Source organism: Borostomias antarcticus (genome assembly GCF_949987555.1).
Source record: "Borostomias antarcticus genome assembly, chromosome: 25".
Taxonomy (NCBI): domain Eukaryota; kingdom Metazoa; phylum Chordata; class Actinopteri; order Stomiiformes; family Stomiidae; genus Borostomias; species Borostomias antarcticus.
Window position 1 is genome coordinate 11808317 of NC_140258.1, and position 23123 is coordinate 11831439.

At 48.2% G+C, this 23123-nt stretch overlaps 2 protein-coding genes across 2 annotated transcripts; both read left to right on the forward strand.

Annotated features, from left to right (window-relative positions):
- Nucleotides 1–1553: 1553 nt before the first annotated feature.
- Nucleotides 1554–6209, forward strand: LOC311325872 (uncharacterized protein). Its single transcript, XM_084458674.1, has 3 exons — nucleotides 1554–1604; nucleotides 4005–4277; nucleotides 4790–6209. Exons 2-3 carry the CDS (start codon nucleotides 4097–4099, stop codon nucleotides 5734–5736), a joined length of 1128 nt encoding a protein of 375 aa, XP_084314800.1. The 5' UTR covers nucleotides 1554–1604; nucleotides 4005–4096; the 3' UTR covers nucleotides 5737–6209.
- Nucleotides 6210–11940: 5731 nt separating this feature from the next.
- On the forward strand, nucleotides 11941–22099 carry fbln7 (fibulin 7; the record flags this gene model as incomplete). The annotated part of the gene is made up of 7 exons (XM_084458575.1): nucleotides 11941–12098; nucleotides 13701–13877; nucleotides 17528–17653; nucleotides 18179–18316; nucleotides 18699–18836; nucleotides 20216–20354; nucleotides 21727–22099. The coding sequence occupies exons 1-7, from the start codon at nucleotides 11942–11944 to the stop codon at nucleotides 22097–22099; spliced, it is 1248 nt and encodes a 415-aa protein (XP_084314701.1). The 5' UTR covers nucleotide 11941.
- Nucleotides 22100–23123: the final 1024 nt, after the last annotated feature.

Genomic DNA, 23123 nt, shown 5'->3' on the forward strand with positions numbered 1-23123 from the left:
ACAGCCTATTCTGTGTAGCATATGAAATATGAACATAATTAGACTGGACTTGGGACTATTGAACTGAATTGCATAAACAAACCAGACCTACGTCTCGTTTGTTTAGCCTACTGTGCAATTCAGTGGGCGAGTGAACCTAGCTAGTCATTGCTCAAACCTAGGAGTTTGCAACGGTTATACCTAAACTGATTTATTACTATCTAAAGACAACTTATAACAACATTACAGCACCTTATCTCTGCCTCAGAAAACGTTACGAGACGTTATAGCTAATAGCTACAGTAGCTAGCTCTGACTAGCTGCACCACCAGCTAGCACTAACATTACAGTTTACATAGGCATTTAGTAGCAAACTAAACTATTATCATTGATACAACTCTGCACAGAAAAATAATTGTCGGTCAACATATTTTATTCCCTATTGTTCAATAACTTCAATCTTACTTGCTGGCTAATCAAAATTCCCGCCGTTGCCGTCAGTTGATGCTCGATGTGCTGTGAGCTGCGCGCTCGCGAGGCACGCGCTGGGTCACTGAGGCGGGGGAGGCGGGAAAAGTAGGCTCGCTGATTGGATAGCTTGCTGAACGCAGCTGTCAACCAGGCCTTATGGTATGTTCGTTTGTTGTCGGAGGTGGCAAGTCGCAAGTGGTAAAATACCCACCTCCGACCTGTGTGCATTCGAGCTATAGCGAATGATTCAGTGATGATATGATATGATATGATATTGATATCAGCCGGCAACTGGGGGCTGAGAAACATATCCGAATTTGCGACGAGGAAGTGCGAGTTCATGCGGTGTTTTATTTAATCATTCCTAGTAGCAAGTCGCAATTTGCCACCTCCCAGTTATAAACGAATGCACCATTAATTCCCAACCGTTTTGCTTTCGCAAGTTGTGAATGGTAATTAAAAACTACAGTTTTCACTCTGTATTATTTTTGGTAGGGACAATTTGTGTTTCCGTGGCTTTGGTATGGACATATCCATAGGGTCCATACCTAAAACTACGCCTATGGTCCTGTCGGTAGTAGCCTATAATAAAACCAAACTTTTGCGTCTCTCATCGTGATCGTTACGCGCGCAGGGTTCAATACCGCCCCGCAGCTCCTGCCTAGCAGGGAAGGTTTTGTGTGCAAAGTGCTTGAACAGTAGGCCTGCTATGTGAAGTTGTTGTTTTCTTATTGTCCAATGGCAGTCATAAACACTCCATGAGGTCTGAAGTAGGTGAGTTGGGGGATTAATAGGCCGTGTCCGAAATGCATACTACTTGCTATATAGTAGGCGAGATGCAGCATGCTACATCAAAACTGTGCATACTGTATTTCGCCTACTATATAGTATGTAGTATGCCTACTATATAGTGCCTACTATATAGCAAGTAGCAGGTAGTATGCATTTCGGACACGGCCATAGTCTCGCATAGCCAGACCTATCTCCACACTTCGTTGGGAACTAGTGACTGCAATCCCACTCCCGTGCAGTAGGGGCGCTGTCTATACATTTGAAAGGCGAAGGGGAACCGTGCGCCGTCCACAGAAGAAGACCTACCTGCAGCTAGCTACCCATAGCTACCTACACCCAACAGCTCTCTATTAGACCCTGCTGTGCCTGATGGCTACAGGCCCATCGCGTTGACTTCTCATATGTGCAAATGGATGGAGAAGATGATGGTTCGCAGGCTGTGTCATGTGCTGGAACAGAGAGGGCTACTGAGTCACTGTCAGAGTGGATTTAGGAAAGGGCGTTCCACACTGGATGCTCTGGTTGGAGTCTGCTCTGATGTTGAGAAGTCAATGAAAATGAAGGAGGGGATGGTGATAGTGTTTTTTGACATTGAAAAGGCGTACGACTCTATGTGGAGGGATGGGCTACTTATCAAGTTGAGTCGGTCGGGTATTGTGGGGAGGTTGTACAATTGGGTTATGGACTTTTTAACGGGTAGGACACTTAGAGTCAAGGTGGGTGCGGACGTCTCAGAGCTGTTCAGCATAGTGAATGGTATCCCTCAAGGGAGTGTGATCAGCCCGGTGTTGTTTAATGTGATGATTAATGATATTTTTGCGAACCTTGAGGGATGCATCAAGTCGGCTCTTTATGCAGACGATGGGGCCATTTGGATGAGGGGAAGGAATGTGCCATACGTGTTCGGGAAGCTGAGGCAGGCAATTGAGAAGGTGGAAAGGTGGTCTTATGAGTGGGGGTTCAAACTGTCAGCGAGCAAGTCCTGCTACATGGTGTTCACTAATAAACGCAAGCTCGAGGCTGGGGGGCTCATGCTCTATGGTCGGCCTCTGGAATTGGTTACGGAGTTTAAATACCTGGGCCTGTGGCTCGACAGCAAGTTTACATGGGCAGTACACATTCGCCACTTGGAAACCAAGTGCAAAAAGGTTGTCAATCTCCTGCGTGCTGTGGCTGGGTGTGACTGGGGGGCAGGAACGCAGTCAATGCTGAACATTTATAGGGCACTGATGAGGTCTGCTCTGGACTATGGGGGGGTGGTGTATGCAGCGGCAGCTAAGTCTACATTGCTTAAGGTGGATCGGTTGCAATACAGGGCTCTGCGGATCTGTTTGGGGGCTATTAGATCTACCCCCAATAATGCGGTGCTCATTGAAGGTGGAGAAATGCCACTGGAGCTCAGGCGGGAGAAACTGGCGCTGGCCTACTGGGTTAGGCTGCAAGGGTGTGGGGACGACCACCTTGCTAAGCTCACGTTGCGGGATTGCTGGGAACTCAATAGGTTCCAGGGGACTGGGTTTGGGTGGACTGTTGGAGCCACAGTGAGGGACTATGGGCTGGAGGGGATGGAGTTCACTAGGTCCGCCCCAGTTAGTTGGGTGCCCCCTTGGCTCTTCCCTGAAGTGACCGTGGACAGGAGCGTTCTGGAGAGAAGACATGGATGGCAGCCGGGTGAAGTGGGTTTGAACACGGGCAGGTATCTGCGTGCGAGTTACTACGGGTGTGTGGAGATCTACACTGACGGGTCAAAGGATGAACTGGATAGAGTGGGGGTTGGTGTGTATGTCCCGGGGTTCGAAGTGGGTCTTTCCAAGCGGCTGTCTGATATGTTATCTGTGTACACGGCTGAAATGGTGGCGGTCATCCTTGGGTTGCAGTGGGTGGAGGAGGTCAGACCTGATAGAGTGGTGGTGTGCACGGACTCCAAATCGGTGCTGGACAGTATACAGTCCACCCAGTCCGTCAGGGAGGATCTACTTATTGAATTGTATCACAGTTTGTTTAGGCTTCACAGGGGTGGGATAGATGTGCAGTTTTGTTGGGTTCCGGCACATGAGGGGGTGACAGGGAATGAGACTGCAGACCGACTGGCGAAAGGTGCGCTGACTAAGGTCATCTCGGTGCCTGTTCCGCTCGGGAAGGGAGAGGGGAAAGCGGTGATTAGGAGGAAGGGATTTGAGTTCTGGCAGAAGAGGTGGGATGAGGACCAGAAGGGGAGGGGGTATCACAGGGTGCAGAAGTCAGTTATGGTGAAGAACTACACTGCACAGACCAGGAGGGAGGAAATCGTCATGGCTAGACTCAGGTTTGATCACACGGGACTGAACGGCACCTTGTTTGTACTGGGGAAAAGGGGGAGTGATATATGTGGGCACTGTGGAGCTGCGGAAAATACTGAACATGTTCTGTTGCACTGTCCCAACTATGGAGTAGAGAGAGAGAGACTCCGGGATAAGGTCAGAGAAGCAGGTCGGGAATGGACTTTGAGGGGTTTACTGGGCACGGAGGGGGAGGGGGTAGGAATCTGCAGGAAGGCTCTATTTACTTTCTTGGGTGACACACGGTTGTGGGGCAGACTGTAGTCTGTGAGCACTAGGATGATGACATAATGATGCACACTCTTGTACAGTAGGTGGCGGTATGCACCTTTAAGCTGTTTGCGATCCGCCATAAAACCCAAGGAAGAAGAAGACCTAACTGCAGCTAGCCACCCATAGCTACCTACATCCAACAGCTTATTAGCATTAGTTACCTAACTTTAGACCATGCTTTAGGCACACTATACTACAGTGGGGTAACAGGCGTGTAACATTAGGATCGATTCTGATTAAGTAGTAAACTATATTCACAGAAGATGTTTGTTCTGAGAGCGTTTGTTAACGAGCGACTCTCCTCGGCCGTGGAGGAGATCCTCGGGGCGGTGGAGCACACTGTGGGGGACTACCAGAACCAGGTCTCCAGACTGAAGACAGAGGTCGGTTGTCTACGCAGACAGCTGGATATCCTGCAGCCGGTCATCAAGATACCCAGAGCAGGTATATATATATCTAGATAGGGATAGTATCCCTGGTATAAGGGGTTTGTTTGGTGTTTTAGGACTAAAATGCATTCAATTGACGGTGAGAATAGACAACCGAAAGTGGCTTGCGCCACTAATTGCATTGAAATAAATACAAAAAGGTGCCGTAAGAATAGTCACTAGCTAATATTTGGCTAGCTGCATACATTTAGTAAGACTGGGACATTATAGTGGAGGGGGTTTCTTTATAAAATGAAAACATTTAGAATCCCTTATTCTTTTGCCTACAATGACGTCACGTGCTACTGGGTCGGAGGTGCAAACAAAGTGCGTCTGCAATGGATGTCAATGGGGAAAATGCCCGTATGTGTGTGTCAAAGAATGCTGGCTAGCTATCCCAGCATGTTAGCCAGCGCTATAGCTATCAAGCTATGCATAGCTAGTTGAGCTACCAGAGGAAGCTCAGTGTAGTTGTACTTGACACAGGCAACGTATCTATCTAATCATCATCTTTGGTTTATCCTCCAGATATTCAGCAGGTTACTGTCCAGGTGTCGGAAGAACATGTTGCTCCAGAGTGGCACCACTGTGAACATGGGATCCAGACTAACATCCCTAGTCTGGATTGGGAGGACCCAGAGCCCATAGCGTCCAAAGTGGAGCTGAAGGACACAGAAACCACAGAAGAACAGGTGGACCCAGAGCCCGTACGCATCAAAGAGGAAGAGGAACACCTCGACATCAGTGAAGGGCTGGAGGGGCATGATGTGATACAGCTTGTACTGCATCCTAACTCAGACTTGTGTTCATCCCTCTCACCAGACTGTGCTACAGCTCCGAGTGGAAGTAATGGTAAGTATAGTATGGCAAGAAAAGGACCTCAGTCAGAGTCAAAAACAAAGAAATCAAGGAGAACACCTATGAAGGAGGTGAAACCCACGGAGGTGCGCTTTCGCAATGCCTCCGTTCATCACCGTGCTTATCATCACTGTAGGACATGTGGGAAGTTTTACCTCACTGCCAGTGCCTTGAAGAAGCATATTCGAGTGCACACCCAAGATGCACAACCTCTCTGTGGTCTGTGTGAACAACAGTTTGAGTCCCGAGAACATTTGATAGGTCACCTATCTACGCACATAGGAGCCAAGTACTGTCATATATGTGGTCAATGTTTTGACAAGGACCAGGATTTGAGTGGACACATAGATGGCCATACAGGGGAGAAACCATTTAAGTGCTTTATTTGTGTCAAAAGCTTTGTTCGTAAAGAGAGCCTGGCACAGCACATAAGGAGTCACACTGGGGAAAAACCATATCAGTGTCTCTTCTGCGGTAAAGGATTCTCTCAGAAACCAAATATGAAAATACACATGAGAATCCATACGGGAGAGAAACCCTACTACTGCACTGTGTGTTCTGAACCTTTCCCCTCTAAGCAGCAGGTCACGGTGCACATGACATGTCATACAGGTTAGATTGTTCTTCTGTCTTATTTGTAACAAAATACTTAATCCGAGTGGAGGATTGCGCAGGCATTTGAGGATTCATACAGTGAATCTTTGACCTGGAGGACAAGTGAATATGTAATCTCTGAAAAACAAAGTTCTTGCAGAAGATAAGATTGTTAATACATGACATATGTATGAAAATGTGATTAAACTCCCTTCTGAATCCAATAATTGTTGCCCCATGTGCTTCAACACATGGCTAGGAATATACTGTAGATTGCTTCTTTCTTATAAATGATGATCCTGTATATAACACAGCTTAGCTATAAAAGTCCATAAAGGAACAGTTCACAACATTTAAAGCTTGTTAGCATGTCAAACATGTTCTTATTCTGCCAGTGTAGCACTCACTGTACTTAGTATATTATGTTACTTGACATATTTCAGTGAATATTGACACATCTCAACACATTTTCTCATCAGTTTGATTAAATAAATACATTTTACTTTAATTCATACAGATTTCAGTGAGAAGCAAAGGCAGTACCGGGCCAGAAGAGACGCTGACCCGATCAGAAGGCAAAAATATTTGGAGCGTGCAGCAGAGAGCCAAAGGCAATACAGGGCACGAAGAAACACTGACCCTGTCAGAAGAGAAAAATATTTGGAGCGTGAAAAAGAGAGGTGGAGGGAGGACAGAAGGACAGGGAAGAGGAAAGTAATTGGAGAGCTAAGTGAGAGAGAACAAAGCCATAAACGCGAAGAATGGAGAGCAGCTCGGCTCAGATCTAGGGCCAAGGCAGCCGCTACATATTTCACAATAACTCAACCAGCAAGACCTGATCTTGTTCTACAGGCAGGGCATTCAAATCTAGTAGGAACAACATGCACCACATATACTTCTGCATCAGTAGTTGGTGCTGTCGACCCTGCGAACTCGTGGTTAAACCTGTTATCATGTGCCAACCCTGTTACTTGTGAAATATTGAATACTCAATCATAGGTTTTTTGTCAATCGTTAAAAGTTTCCAGTCATGGTTATTGCTTTGAAAGGACTATTAATGTGCCACAAAATATTTTATTTTATTTTATTTTTTACTTTTTTGGGAGTAAAAAAATATATGTATGGGTCATTAATGGGGATCCTGTCCATATCCGCTGTCCTTAGGAGTCTTGCTGAAGGTTTGCATCCTTGATTTTTGTTGTGATACCGTATATAGACATACAATATTATCATTGTAGTCAGAGAAATAAAGACTGAAGTAAAACAGTTTTTTTGGTTTTATTTGGTGGTACTTGTTTACTTTGCTGACCTGTCATATTGGCTGTAGGCCATGTGGAAATTAATTAGTCTTGGGGAGATCGGTGTCTATTGCTAAGTGGGGTCGGATGTGAAGGTCGTGGTCAAGAAGAAGCTGGAGAAGACGGAGGCCTCCGCCACCTGCCAGTGCCTCCATCTCCAAGAGGCAATGGTCATGCTCACTGCTTCATGTGCCTGGGGCAGAATGGCAGAACTCGCAGCAGTCCTGGTGCCGGGCTCTGCCTCCTGGGGCTCTGCCAAGCGCCCTTCCATGCCAGCCCCCAAAGACAGGACCACCATGGCCCTGTTAGATAAGATGTTCAAGTTTGCGGCCCAAGCAGTGGCAGCCTCATCTTCCATCACAGTCCTGGCTACCTACATCTTGCACCTGGCCCCCGATGAGAGCAACGCCGTCACTGCAAGGTTTACCTCAGAGATTGCCGACGCTGCGGGAGCGATCAACAAGCTGGTGGTGGCCAATGCCTCTGGGGTATTTTGGCCTCCAGCGTGGTTCAACAGATGCACCTGTGGCTCTCCCTCATGAGGCTGAAGGAAGAGAGCAAAGCTGCACTTGTCAACAGTCCGATAACCAAGGAGGGTCTCTTTGGACTGGGGTCTCTAACCTGCTCGAACAGTGCAGCGCGTCCGCCCACCACTCGTGCCTCCTCTACCTCTGGCGCCAGAGGGTGCAGGCCAGGGCCAAGTCCGCCACCTTTCGTCCAAGGCACCCCGTCACCTCCTCTCCGCCGGCAGCTGAGCAGGCTTTCCAGGACTGACCCACAGCTTAGGCGACTCTAATATATCCAGTTTTGCTAACTTGAGTCTAGTTGACTTGCATATTTATTTATGGGAGAAAGCAGGAGTTGGCGCCTTGGGGTCCAATAGTTTGCTATTCCAGGACGCATACTTTCATATTCTGATCGCACCGCAGCACAGACGTTCCTGAGGTTTGCGCCTTGGGGCTTACGAGTATACCAGAGTCCCATTTGGCCCAGAGGACCTTCACGAAGTGCGTGGACACGGCTCTCGAGCCACTTCGCCACCAGGGCATCAGAGTAAGCTACTAGCCTATCTTGATGACCTGTTGGTTCTGGCATCCATGGTGCGTCTGGCAATTAAGCACACCTCCAGGCTAGTGAGCCACCTCACGCACCTGGGGTTTGCTATCAACTGGAAGAAGAGCTCCCTGGCCCACCGTCAGGTGACCTACTTAGGTCTCAACCTGGACACGGCAGCCATGTTGGTGTCTTTATCCGTGCCAAGGAGGAAAGCCCTGGAGCTGTCTCTCCGCACGGTTCACCTTTTGGCAAGGCTGTGTTGCGAACCCTTCGTGTGTTCCAAAGGTTGTTGAGAGTGATTGTGTAACTGAGTGAAACTGGGTTCTTGTGAGTGCTCGAGCGAGTTGTTGGTTAAACTCACTCCCAAGTATAAATACACCCGTGCCAATGAAGAGCTAGTTTATCATTGGCGCAGCTGGTTATAACGGGGCCTGTCACGTGGGAGACGCGGGTTCGATTCCCACCCAGGGCATTCCGAAACCGTATGCGTTAGCTTGTAATGCAAGGTTTTGGAGCTGCGCCCACCCCTCCCCCCATGCGAGCGGCGAAGAAGCGTGTTTGCACCAGCTGTGTCCAGTGCGTACTTTGGCACAGTACAGTACGTCTAGCGCACAGCCACGGCCAGGTTCACTTACCAGCTCTTGGTCTATGGCCCTGGGAAGGTTGGTTAAAATGTTTTTTTTCTGTCTTTTATTTTATTTTTTACTATTGCTGCTTTTATGCTGTATTATAGCCTACTTCTTTACTGTTATTATCTCGTGTAGGAACGAGGTTGAGGAGCCAGAACCCAATAATTTTACTCCCCTAGGCTATCAGAGTCCTTGGTGTCTGTGCATAGCTGATGTGCCGCCAGTTGATGTCGCTCCAGCCAAGCTAATGAAATTGAGAGTTGAGGCGACAATAACTGATTAATAAATTGTCATGGAGTCAAATTGAGCGCAATGATTAGATATGAATTAATTGCAAGATAAGCAAAGTTCATTTTTCAAACCTTGTTTTTATTAGGCTACCTACTTGAGTTAAAGTGTCTATAGCCAATGTAGATATAGCGTAGGCTACATCACGTCCTCATTTTAGTGTTCCTTTCACTTTGAACCAGATATTGGGCTATTCAAGATCAACTTAATTATCTTACATGGAGAAAGGCAGCCAGACAAACAAGCAATTGGCTACACGTGACCTACAGATTAGCTAGTGCCTACATAAAGCGCAGAGGTGCTGGGAATTCTTAGCTAATTGCATAGGGAGATATTCCCCATACACTACACTTTTCTAACGTAAATCACCGAAAGTTACTTGGATGTCCTTGTTGGTCGGGCTGTGTTGTCTGATGGAGGCATGCCGGTGTAAAACGGTGACAGCAAACACTATTACGCGCGCGTAGAGTCGCACCAAGCCAGTGGAACCGTCACTAAAAAGCATATTTCTCTGGTCGCTTGTTGGCCGTCTGGTATGCCGACACACAGACTAGTGGAAAGACCATAATGAGAGAAGAAATATAAGCGTGTTGGTGGGAGGGGATTACGGCATCCAGAGCTTTGAAGCCAGAGTCTTTCGGTGGCATATTCTGGTCACTCCGTCCTAGAGCGCACGGTCTGTCTGCCTCCCATCAACCACCGCCGCTCCACAAGCACCTGATGAGCATCTCGGCTGTCCTGATTCTTACCACCAACCCTGCTGAGTGAGAGGCGCCCGGGTTAACTGTGGGCTACGGCTCGTTGGATTTATCCTCACCTAAAACGTGGGAAGACATTCTGGGGAAACGCGTACAGCATCTCCATATCAACCCCGGAGCGATGGCCCTGTCGCGCTGCTGTTTACTGCTACTGTGTCTTACAACGATTCATACTTGTCATGGAGGTGTGCAGGTCAGTAGACGGTGCCATTTTAATAGCATCATGACAAGTGTATGTTCAGCTTGTTGTACGTTACACTAGCCTAGGCCTACCACAAGAAAAGCCGGGGGCATTTTGTTTACTCTCAAATTCAACAAAGCTTCATGTTCATCTAAAGCCTTATATTAATCTCCCAGCTAAAAGATATTCTACATAGGCTACGCTGTTGAAGGGCTCTACATGAAGGACTTGAGTTAAACTGTTTCAGAATGGTGATCCCACCACTAGCACAATAGTGGTGTAGACATAGACATTCCTCACTGGCTTTGGGGTATCGGCTGAATTCCTTGGCAAACTTTTTTCTGTTCATACAAACAGTAACTGTTTGTTTTTTGAAAACCATTCTGGAAACAGTCAGGTAGAAAAACACAATTTTCCCACAATTGTCCATTAAGGCTGATCAGCTGTCCAGAATGTAAAGTTTACATGAGAGCACTGACTGGATACATTGCAACCAGTTTAAACTATGCCATCTGGATCTGATTCCTCTGTCATCTCCTGGTGGCATTTCCCCTCTGCCTCTCTCTCTCTCTCTCTCTCTCTCTCTCTCTCTCTCTCTCTCTCTTCTCTCTCTCTCTCTCTCCCTCTCCCCCTCTCTCTCTCTCTCTCTCTCTATCTCTCTCTCTCTCTCTCTTTCTCTCCCTCTCTCTCTCTCTCTCTTTCTCTCCCTCTCTCTCTCTCTCTCTCTCTCTCTCTCTTTCTCTCTCTCTCTCTCTCTTTATCTCTCTCTCTCTCTCTCTCTCTCTTTCTCTCTCTCTCTCTCTCTCTGCCTGAGGGATATCAAAGAGCCCTTCACTCTGACTGAAGCATAGTCTATGTATGGCTGTGTGCTCAAAAGAGACGTTCTTTTGGTTTCTAAAGTAAGCAAATTATCAGTTGATATTTTAAGACTTGACGGTATGTCGTCTTGGAAGATATTGAATTTCTTTGTAGGCTTTTGAATACTACTGAAGGTGTCTAGCGTTGATAAGGACTTTCAATGTTCTCTAAGGAACTTTAGGAATGGCTTATCAGTCAGGCAGTTGGTCTCCAGTAACAACCCGTGGCATCCAGAGTATGCCGAACACAAAGCTACCCCATTCAGGGGCTTGTTATCCAACCAGGCAGTGTCTTCCTGCCATGCAAAATATACAGAGGACCAGCGCCTTGGACTGACCGAGGGCTCCCACATCTGCCAAACAGCTTGGGTCCAGCTGCAGGCCACCGCCACAGCCCAGGGACTAAGACGGGAGAGAGGGAGGGAGGGAGGGAGGCAGAGAGGGTGGTACTGTACATGGTGAGCTTCTCACATGTTGCTGCAGGTGAGTTAGAGTGCTACTGGTGGTACCTGGTAGCAGCTGCAGATGGACCAGGCCCCAAGATGGCTCTGTATGGAAGGAAGGTTCTACTTAAGTTTAACTCATGACAAGTGTTCAATCATAACCCAATTATATGACTGTTACTACAAACTATGTTGCTCTGAAAGTGACCTTTTAGACTTGCCTTGTGAAGTGTGGCTGTAGTTTAGTTGTATGTTAGTTGAGTATGACCAACTGACCAACTGTCTATGTGCAGAAGCAGTTCATTTTTTAAGAGAGTACTTGGTGAAACTTCTCTAGCACTCACATCGTGTTTGCTGGCATAGTCAACCGATGTCATGGTGTATGGCAACGCTAAGGTACACTGACTGACTGAATGTCAATATTTGTAACCATAACCACCACACAGCTATGGTTGGACACCGTTCTATATGACATCACTGTCACAGCTGTGCCTATAACTCACCTGCCATGTTTTAGGGTTTATGGTCGCAGCACATAGTGTGTGTTTACTGAGTTTTATAGGTCTTCATTGACACATTTCCTTGAGGTAATTCTGCCAAATTTCAAATTATCTACACATCTTCGTAATTGTGGGTGTCATGAAAATGTTGGATCTTATATGGCTCTTATATGGCTTTCCTCTTTGTGTGTGTGTGTGTGTGTGTGTGCCAGAACTGCATGGACAAGCACCAGGTGGTGGGTGTACTGCGTCAGATGGAGAAGTTTCTAAAGGGCCAGGAGATGAGGTTCACAGAAGGCCTCCGCATCATGAAGACCAGACTGGCCTCGCTGCAGAGCTCTGTCTCCAGGCTGCCCCAGGCCGACCAGTCTGCTGGTGAGTTACAGGACACCCAGGGACAGTCTTCAACTTCCCCCACAGACTGATGCTCCTCCTGGTACCATCTCCAGCTCTTCACTCACCCCAGGACCTGGGGGTCAAGAGGTCAGGCTTCTCTCTGTGAGAACCGGGAATCAGGAGATTGAAGTCTCACCCCTAACGGACCCCTGAAACCCAACTTATGTATAATTAATAATCGACTAATTACTAATACAAACCATACCCACTTTTATGCTTGGAATACTTTTAGTATATTTCAAGCTTGTAGAATCTTACATGTGATTGACTGTGTGTGCGTGACTGTGTGTGCATGCATTAGAGTGTGTGTGTGTGTGTGTGTGTGTGTGCGTACGTACATTAGTGTTGTCACGATACCAAAATTATAACTTCGATACGATGCCTGCTAAAAATAGCTAGAGATGAAGGCCCCCACGCTGTTACAGTCTGAGCAGAGACTGATCTATCAGAGAGCTTCTATAGTTATAGATCTGGATGAGAAGGCTTCTATAGTTATAGATTTGGTATACAGATTTTTTTCTTTTAGATATTTTTTAGGGCTTTTCAGCTTTAATATTATAGGACAGTGTAGAGAGACAGGAAATGTGGGAGAGAGAGAGGAGGACATGCGGCACAGGACCCGAGCCGGGAATCGAACCCGGGTCCGCCGCGCAAAGGACTAGCCTTCATATGGTGCGCGCCTTACCCGGTGAGCTACCGGGGCGCCCCTGGTATACAGATATAAAGAGATGTCTGACCTGTTGATAGTCATAGGACCCCTGAACAGGCAACCAGGGGGAGGTGGAGCTGAGTTGTCTGGCATACCCAGGTCATCAGACCAGAACTCTCCCTCAGGCTAGAAAAGCTGATCCAGCTGATATCCTCTCTGGGTTCAGAGCGAAGCAGACAGGAAGGAATGGTCCTCCACCCTTCTGCTATGTTTGACAGTGCCGCTGTGTGCATGAATGGGAATTGCTTGATATGTTTTTATTTCAGATAGACATGTGCTTTCAATTTACGTTAAAAAAAAACCCTCTCCTCTTGTGTTTCTGGTGCTGTATATTTATGTTCTGAAATACTTTCAAAATTTGTACTAGGAAGTATTACGCAATAGCTGGGCTGTTAATACTCAAATCATAGACTGCACTGTGCTTGAAGGCAGTGGCGCATGCAGTCCTTTTACAGATCTCAGGTCTGCTCCTCTGCTCCTATTGTAAGTCATACCTACTGTATCAGCCAGTCTGTTATTCATAAGTGAATGATTCATTCACCTTTATTGCGCAATCGGCTGCCATTTTATTCGATCTAGTGTAGTGCGGTTAGAGGTTCCCATTCTCCCTGACCAGGCTGTCCAGAATGTTGTTGTTGTGGATTAAATGAGGCATCTGGCTGGTCTGTTCCCATGGAGGCTTTCTGCTACACAGCCACACATGCATGTCCTCAGGCCCACAATACGACAGGATGTTCTGACAATCCTCTCTCTCTTTCTCCCCTCTTTCTCTCGCACCCCCCCCCCCCCTCTTTCACTCCTACCCTCCCCCCCCCCCCTCTCTCCCTCTTTCACTCCTACCCCCCCCCCCCCTCTACCCCCTTCCCCAACAGCTCCATCCTCCTGCCCCGCCCTGGAGACCCCCGCCCACGGCAGGAAGTTCGGCTCGAAGTACTTTGTGGGTCACGAGGTCCATTTCACCTGTTCCCATGGTTACCATCTTGTCGGCCCGGGAACACGCGTGTGCCAGGAGAACGGCAGCTGGAGCGGAGTCAACGGCGTGTGTAAAGGTAGAGCGTCTCTCCACACTAACATGTCAAAGGTAGAGCGTCTCCACACTAACATGTCAAAGGTAGAGCGTCTCTCCACACTAGCATGTCAAAGGTAGAGCGTCTCCACACTAACATGTCAAAGGTAGAGCGCCTCCACACTAACATGTCAAAGGTAGAGCCTCCCCAGCTCCATTCAACCCGACCTTGTCTGGGCGGCCCCTGGAAGAGGGAGCAGCCTGGAGCCCCGTGGCCCCTGAGAGGGGCTCCACAGATACAGATAAAGCAGAGGAAGAAAAGGGCCATTCTTCAGGCGAGGCCGGGACTCTGAGCCTCACTGAATGACGCCCTCGTTAAAGTGGCATTAGATGTCTGAGAACACAGGAAAACACCTGTACTGCATTCCACAATGACCTGCCTACCCCTCCGTAGCTAGCGCTGGCAGACGGACGATAACCAGACAAACCTACTGTAAGATCAACAGGCACTCCTACTGTAAAGATAACCCCAGCGATAGGCCTACTGTTTAGACTTGTGTCTCTCTCTGGTCTCTCTGTCAGGCTCTCCTAGCAGTCAGGGCTCTACACCTACTGTACATCTCCCTACAGCAGGCCCATGGTCGGGTGGCAGGCAGCTATGCTAAGCATGCTAATGATGGCTCTGCTCACAGACGCCACTGGCATAGTGCGGTGGTGTTAACCCAGGCCTCCGTGTCCAAGAGATGTCCGTGAGGTTTAAAATGAGCAGGAAGGGACCGGCCTGAACAATGTGATCTCTGTAAATGTTTTTGAGCGTTGGTGGGAGAAGTCTAAATTTAGAGCCCTGCTTTAAAGAGCGCCATTCAAGCAGGATGAAAAGCCATAAATGTGGAGAGGAGTTTAAAAATATCCAGGAGTGTGAAGTGTCCATTTACATCTGAACATGTTCCTCAGAGGGCTCACTGAGAAGACTAATAAACATTTGGACCAGGAGTGGGGGGTTGGGAGGAGGATGAGGGAGGAGAGGAGAAGAGGATGGGAGGAGGAGGGGGCAAGGAGGAAAGGAGGAGATGGAGGATGGGAGGAGAGTCGTCCGGTAGATAACCAGGAGGAATTTCTCTTCTACCGCTCTTTATCCCATTCTTTCTCTCTGTTCTCCCGTAGAACCCTCTGACCTGAGTAGAACAACAGTGTCTCCAGGTGGCAGGCAGCTCCGCACCCCTCCTCTCCTCCCTCCGCACCCCTCCTCTCCTCCCTCCTCACCCCTCCCCTCCTCTCCTCCCTCCTCTCCTCCCTCCTCTCCTCCTCCCTCCACACCCCTCCTCTCCTCTCCTCCTCCCTCCACACCCCTCCTCTCCTCCCTCCGACCCCTCCTCTCCTCCTCTCCTCTCCTCCTCTCCTCCTCCCTCCACACCCCTCCTCTCCTCTCCTCCTCCCTCCACACCCCTCCTCTCCTCCCTCCGCACCCCTCCTCTCCTCCCTCCTCCCTCCCACCCCTCCTCTCCTCTCCTCCCTCCGCTCCCCTCCTCTCCTCCTCTCCTCCCTCCTCTCCTCCTCTCCTCCCTCCTCTCCTCCCTCCTCCCTCCCACCCCTCCTCTCCCCCAGCTTAGCAGACCAAACAGGCTTAGCGCAAACACAGGAATGCCTTTTAGCTCTTGGCTGTGTCAGACTTTCTCTCCGTTCAGCTGAAGCTTGTGAACTCTCCTTTGAGAACTGAACCGTCCTTAATGGTAGTTTTTTGAGACCAACAGCTGAGGTGCAGGTTTAGTGTGCATAGCGTGCAGGTTTAGTGTGCATAGCGTGCAGGTTTAGTGTGCATAGCGTGCAGGTTTAGTGTGCATAGCGTGCAGGTTTAGTGTGCATAGCGTGCAGGTTTAGTGTGCATAGCGTGCAGGTTTAGTGTGCATAGCGTGCAGTTTTAGTGTGCATAGCGTGCAGGTTTAGTGTGCATAGCATGCAGGTTTAGTGTGCTGCTGATCAGGGAGGCTTCAGAGGCCTGTGAATGAAATTCAAGTCTCACCAAAGTGTTTTGTTTTCCTACTTGACTGTTGTTCTAACTTTGTAGTTCGTTCCTCTAGAATCAGTCTGTTAAAACTACAAATTGTTCCTGTGTTACATCACTTCCCTGTCCTCTTCATCCTGAAACTGTGTCACTTCCTTTTTCACGTTATAAACTATCGCTTTCGTTCCCCAGTCACTCACTCTTGCCTGGATTCACTTCCTGTGCTCGAGTCCGAATTTGCAAATCGTAACAGAATAAAACTATTGTCTTTTGTTTGAAACCAGCTTGAATCGACCACTCGCGTGCTCTTATTTTTAAACCAAGTATAAAAATACTTTCATAGACCAGATAGAACAGAACAGGATGATAGTTCACAGAGTCAGCGGTGTACGTAGTAAAAGATAAGCACTAGCAGGTGATTGGAGGGCTCTCTGCTCTAGACACACTGGAGCATGTGGAGATCGTTTCACCTATTTCCTGCCTCGTGATGATACCTCCCCCCCCCCCTCCGGTAATTAGAGGTATTTGCAGTATTACCAATAAAACCCCATGTGTTGTTAGTGTAGCAACAGCAGTGAAACACAAATACATGCATGAGAGAGGGAGGGATCGAGAGAGGGAGGGAGGGGAAAAAGAAAGGGGGGAGGAATAGTGGATGAAGAAGGGATATTGTGCGTGAGAACTTCAGTGGGAAGTTCGCACTAAGACCGAGCTGGTTTAACTGCCCCTGGACGGTCTTGATAGACTGGACAGTTCCTTGGCGGTCTGTGGCTACAAGCCCTCAGCCCCCATCTGGATCCTCTACAGTCCAGACCCAATATCTTTGTAACCGAGTTGTATTGTCTAAATTCACTACTCAGTTGAAATAGCGCTCACCCAAATTGCAAGTTGTTCGCTGGCATAGCTGGCTGAAGTTGTGTTACAGAAAAGGGGCAAAACATCATCATCATCATCATCAAGGTCCTCTTCCCCCACAGAGCAGATGTACAACCCTACAGAGATTATGGGCTAATAAACATGTAACTACAGTAAGTCAGATGGCTCAGTTGGGTTGGAGATGTGGAGGGAGGCGGGGGAACAGCGAGTCCTCCGCTGGGGAAAATAATTCTCACTGGAATGTAAATTCCTGCGTTTTCGGATTATTCACTGGGGGGGAGGGGACGAAACGCAAGAGGGACATGTCCTGCCCCCCACCCCCTCACCCCATACCTGGAGGAGTTCACGCCCCTGAACCAAGTTGGCATGGTTAAAGTCGCACTGAAACGGACGTTTGAGATCATCTAACTTACTTAGTTTGATGTATTTCCGACGCAAACAAGCTATGAGGGCGGGACATATGTTTAGAAGAATTTGATTGGAACATTGACAAGTGGACGGGTTTTAAGAACTTTAGACAGATTCGATAGAAGGATAGCGTTGATTGACGGGTGGATGTCGTGAGATTATTGGCCTAAAATCTAAGGTACCATTTTCCAGGAAGTAAGAAATTATATACTTTGATATAAGATTACAACAAAAGTAGAATTTTGTAATTTTTTGGGCATACATCGTTGAATTAATTATGAACCAATTATGTGAACCAAAATGGGGCAGAATGCTTTTTTCATTTCAGTGCGACTTTAAAGTCAGTCCTCAGTGGTATCTCAGTGTGCTATCCCCTCCCCCCCCCCCCCCCCTCCCCGATCACACAGATGTGAGTGAGTGTAGCAGCAACCCTTGCCAGAACGGGGGGACCTGTGTGGAGGGGCTCAACCAGTACAAGTGCACCTGTCCCCAGAACTGGAGTGGTTCCCACTGCCAGCACCAAACACAAACGGGTCAGTACCACACTGCACTCTCTCACACACACACACACACACACACACACACACACACACACACACACACACACACACACACACACACACACACACACACAGGGGTACCTTACGGGGGCCCTTTCCATTATTGTTCCTTCTGATGATATAACATCATATGCAAAGTACTGATGTGTGATGTAGATGCAGTGTATGTGTGTGTGTGTGTGTGTGTGTGTTTGTTGGCAAGTCTGTACTTGGCAGCTCCTAATGCAACTAGACCATGGACTTACTCACGGACAGATCATATGTGGTGAGAATCCACACTGAACATCAGCACAGGAGTCCCACAAGGCTGCTGTCTGAGCCCCAGGCTGTTCTCACTGAACACCCACGACTGCTCAGCCAAGCACAGCAGCAATCCAATCATCAAGTTTTGCGGACGACACCACAGTGATAGGCCTGATCTCCTCCCATGACTAATTTGAATCTGCCTTCCTCCAGGAGGTGTCAGCTAAGTTCCTCCCCTCTCCTGTCCCCTCACAGCCCCGCCCGAATGGAGCGTGATGAACGACCCGGCGTTCAACCGCAGGCCCCGCTGTGCCAAGGTGGACCGGGCCCAGCACTGCAGCTGCGACGCCGGCTTCCACATGAGCGGGACCTCCGACAACAGCATCTGTCAGGGTGAGACGGCAACACCGCACACACACATACTGCAGCAGCGTTCAGGGGGCTGAATTGCAGACGCAAATTACAATTAAAGGTAAATTACGAGTATTTGAAATGGATATCAGACAACACTTAAGGACATGCAACTCAAATCAAGTACTAGGTTAGAGACTGTATGGGATGCCTGATATTGAGTTGGATATTGAACAAGGCCCAGGGACTGTGTCTGGAATTGAATGAGAGTAACAGGCTAGATATCCGAGATGCGGTTCTGTACCAGTTAGTCTAGACAGCCTCAAACAGACAAAACAGATAGAGAGAGGAGAGAGAATACTGTATGTGTGTATGTATGTCTGCGTGAATGTGTGTGTGTTTTCTCCCCCCCTCCCGCGGGCAGACGTGAACGAGTGTGAGGTGTTCCGCCTGGACCAGGGTGGGAAGCTGTGTGTCCATGAGTGTGTGAATGTCCCGGGGTCCTACCACTGCTCCTGCCCCAGCGGATACAAGCTGCTCTCCGACGGACGCAGTTGTGAGGGTGAGTGAGTGACCCAGGTGGATCCAGCAGTTGTGAGGGTGAGTGGCCCGGGGGCACCCGGGACAAAAACCCATTCACTTCCAGCTAGGATTTGAAGCTGGCTTGGAGGCTGGGAAGATGGCTGGGAAGCTGGCTAGGTTCATTTCAATAAATTAACATGCCTTGTTCAATAAAGTTTCAATCAAAAAAGTGAAAGATAGTGGCTAGCTGGCTGTATTGGGGGGCTGGATAGGTGAGGCTAGTTGGCTGACTGGTTGTGAGACTGGTGGAGTTTCTGGTTAGTTGGCTGACTGGTTGTGAGACTGGTGGGGTTTCTGGTTAGTTGGCTGACTGGTTGTGAGACTGGTGGGGTTTCTGGCTGGGAGCCAACACACGGGCACCGATTAAGAAGACGTCCCACACCAACATACGTGGATGTACTGAGGAGAGATGCAAGCAGGGGTGAAAATTAACTTTTTGGCTCACGGTGAGTCACCTGCCAAGGGGACTGTAGATGAAAAAATCTACCGGCCAAGTTTTGTTTTTTTGTTTTTCTTTCAGATAGCCTTCCGAAATCTAGTCACCAATTGGAAATTTGACCTGCATTTGGCCGGTGGCAGGTGTTCATTTTCAGCCCTGGATGCAAGAGTGGAGAGTTCTGTGGAACTGGCTGGATGTATGGGAGACCGAGATGATTGGAGACTTTGCTGTCAAGCTCGTCTGAGGACGACCTGTGATGACTTGTTGTCAAGCGGGTTATGGGGCTGGCAGACTGGGTTTGGGGCAGCTTGGCAGGCTAAGAATGTGACGGGGCTTGTAGCTTCAAAGAGGGCCATGATTTCTTTTTTTTTTTTTAACTCAGCACAACCCATTAAACTGATTTACAAACACACGTGACCACCTCCCATAAAAACGCCCATGTCTGGAAGATGAGGCGCTAGAGAGAGACTAAACTGTAAAAGCAAATAAACAATCTCCCAACTCCCCCCTCCCTCCCTCCCTCCCTCTCTGGGCCATGGTAACCTGGAAGCATGGTACCACTCTCTCTCTTTCTCTGTAGCTCCCTTTCTTTCTCTCGCTCTACTTCTCTCTCCTTGTTTATCACTCACTCCCTCTCCCTGTCCCTCTCTCTCTCTCACTCTCTCTTTCTCTGTAGCTCCCTTTCTTTCTCTCACTCTACTTCTCCATCCTTGTTTATCACTCCCTCCCTCTCCCTCTCTCTCCCTCTCTCTCTCTCTCTCTCTCTCCCTCTCTCTCCCTCTCTCTCCCTCTCTCTCTCTCTCTCTCTCTCCCTCTCTCTCCCTCTCTCTCCCTCTCTCTCTCTCTCTCTCTCTCTCCCTCTCCCTCTCTCTCTCTCTCTCTTCCCCCTCTCTCATACCCTGTTCTGCTGTGATTTTCAGATGAGGACGAGTGTCTCTCTCAGCAGCATAACTGCTCCAGAGGAACCACCTGCATCAACACAGGCGGGGGCTTCCAGTGCGTCAACCCCGAGTGTCCCCGTTCCCACGCCAACGTCAGCTACGTCAGGACCTCTCCATTGTGAGTGTCTGTCTTTCCAGTTGTCTGCCTGTCTGTCTGTCTGTCTGTCTCCCCGTCTGTTTGTCTGTCTGTCTCTCAGTAATACAATCTCTCTGTATCAAACACACCCAGTATATATGTGTTCCTTCTCCTGGTTCCAGCTGGTCCAGAGGCCTCAGTTTCCTGGCTGTGTAGCACCATCACAGGCTCTGTCCCCAGCTCTCCTGGCCTCCGTCTCGGGCTGCGTCCGCCAATTTCTTACAAATTGCCTCGTTTTAAGGCAGTAAAGGAATGAAATGTAGCCCTGTGTGTGAGGACGAGGCCTCCCACCCAACAGCCACATGTCAAATCGATGAGTTTTCAAATTAATTTATGTTGCAGGTTTTTCTTTTTACTTAGTAGTGCTTTCATGTTTTATGTTATAATTAGTCTGAAACTCTGTGTGCTGTTTTCTTGGCCAGGTCTCTCTTGGAAAGTATGTTTTTAAGTAGGTGTGTGTGCGTGTGTGATACACTACTGCTGGCATACAACGCTATAGCTGTAGCATGTCTCTAATGTACCTGTCCACCCTGTAGCAGGGTACTTTGTTATGTAGCACTACTCCTCCTCATGTTTCTCCCTGTATGAGAACAACACTATTAGCTGCTTCCCTACTATATACTGGAGACTTCAGTGTTTACATTACATTACAGTCATTTAGCAGACGCTTTTATCCAAAGCGACTAACAATAATTGCATTTAACGTAGGAAGAGCCAATGTACTACTACTTGCTAGAACTCACAAGTGCATCTTCTCTCTAAAACAAGTGACGTGACAAGTGACAAGTGAAGAGCATAATCTAGTGCTGAAGGCAAAGTGCAAGAATAGCAATCTAAAGTACAGTGCAATATAATACAATACAATAAAATACAATAAGTGCTTAGGCGGGAGGATTGTTGTAGTAGGGTTTACTGTTTCTATCCTGTTGTAGCAGTATTCTTCATATCTCCTAGGGCTGGGTTTAAAAAATCGATTAATCGATTCTGAATCAAATGATTCTGAATCGATTCATGAATCCCAAAATCGATCTTTTATTTAATGAATGAATTAATAAATGAAGGAATGAATAGTTCATTAATTAATTCAATGATTCATTCATTCATTTTTGGAAATCAGTATTGATACCCAGCCCTAGTATTGATGTGTTGCATAACTTGGCAGTCATGTAATTAAGGTTACATCTAAAAAAAAACAGGTTTTAGTAACACTAACCGAATCGATATTGAATCGAATCGAATCGAATTGAATCGTGATAATCGATTCCAAACCTTGTGAATCGGAATCGAATCGATTCTTGAAATTCGACTTGATACCCAGCCCTAATATGTCCCTATGTCTCCCCTCCCACTGCAGCCAGTGTGAGAGGAACCCTTGCCCCATGGACAGCCGGTCCTGCCACCTGGCCCCCAAGACGGTCTCCTTCCACTTCCTGTCCCTCCCCTCCAACCTCCAGACCCCCGCCACGCTGTTCCGCATGGCGACCGCCGCCGCCCCCGGCCGCTCCGGCCCCGACAGCCTGCGCTTCGGCATCGTCGGGGGCAACTCGCGCGGCATGTTCGCCATGCAGCGGTCGGACCGGCAGACCGGGGAGCTGATCCTGGTGCAGACGCTCCGCGGGCCGCAGGACGTCAGCGTGGAGGTGGACATGTCCGAGTACTCGGACCGGGCCTTCCAGGCCAAACACGTGGCCAGGGTGCACGTCCTGGTGTCCCCGTATAACTTCTGAGGACCAGGGGTGGGGGGGTTGAGGGAGGAGAGGGATGGGGAGAAGAGGAGGAATGAAGGAGAGGAGGACTGAGGGAGAGGGAGGAGAAGAGGGGAGGGACATAGGGAGGAGAGGGATGGGGAGAAGAGGAGGAATGAAGGAGAGGAGGACTGAGGGAGAGGGAGGAGCAGAGGGGAGGGACAAAGGGAGGAGAGGAGGAAGAAGGAGGAGAGAGGAGAAGACAAAGAATAGACAGTTTATTGATACTCTAATCCTCATCTATCGTACGACCCTGCGTTTTATCTCGCTGGTTTTCTGCAAGATTAGGATTAAGTCTCCAGGTTCTGAGGGTTGTTTTAGTTAAAATGGGAAGATATATATATATATATATGAGAGAGCAAACTGATATTGCTACAGTGTAGGAGACCACTGACAGAGACCTCTCTCTCTCTGGAGGGTGAGACTGTATGAATGTGGAGAGTGGAGACAGAGAAGCCATGTTTTCCATCCACACGTTTTATGCGAATTAAGTTATATCGAATTAAAAATGCCTTATGAAAACAGTAAAATTCGATTAAAAATCCTGAAAATCAACAAAAACTTTGTACAGTCGATCTCATCGGATTTTCTCTTGTTCGATAAAAGTCTTTTGTGATAAATGCTTTATCCGATTTAAAGCTCTAGATGGAAACGCACATTCACCGGCTTTATTCGCATTCATATTTTTTGCAATCCTCACACAATTCGATTGACAAGTGGATGGAAACATGGCTACTGATGGTCTGACTGTATTAATAACTAAGGATGATGTATCTTACTGTAGTCAGTAGAGCTGTGGCTGAGTGGGGGAGGGCTGTTACAACTCTGTTGTCGGTCTCTCAGTTAAGCAGTAAAGAAGGAAATTCCTCTCTCCGGCTCACGCCACGGGGTTGCCACGGTGACTGGAGGTGCCGACGGTGAATGTGCACTGCCGTTGTTTCGTCTTTTTTTTTTTTTTTTTTTTTTTTTTTAGATGCGAACATCTGTAAAACTTTTGGGTTCCTCG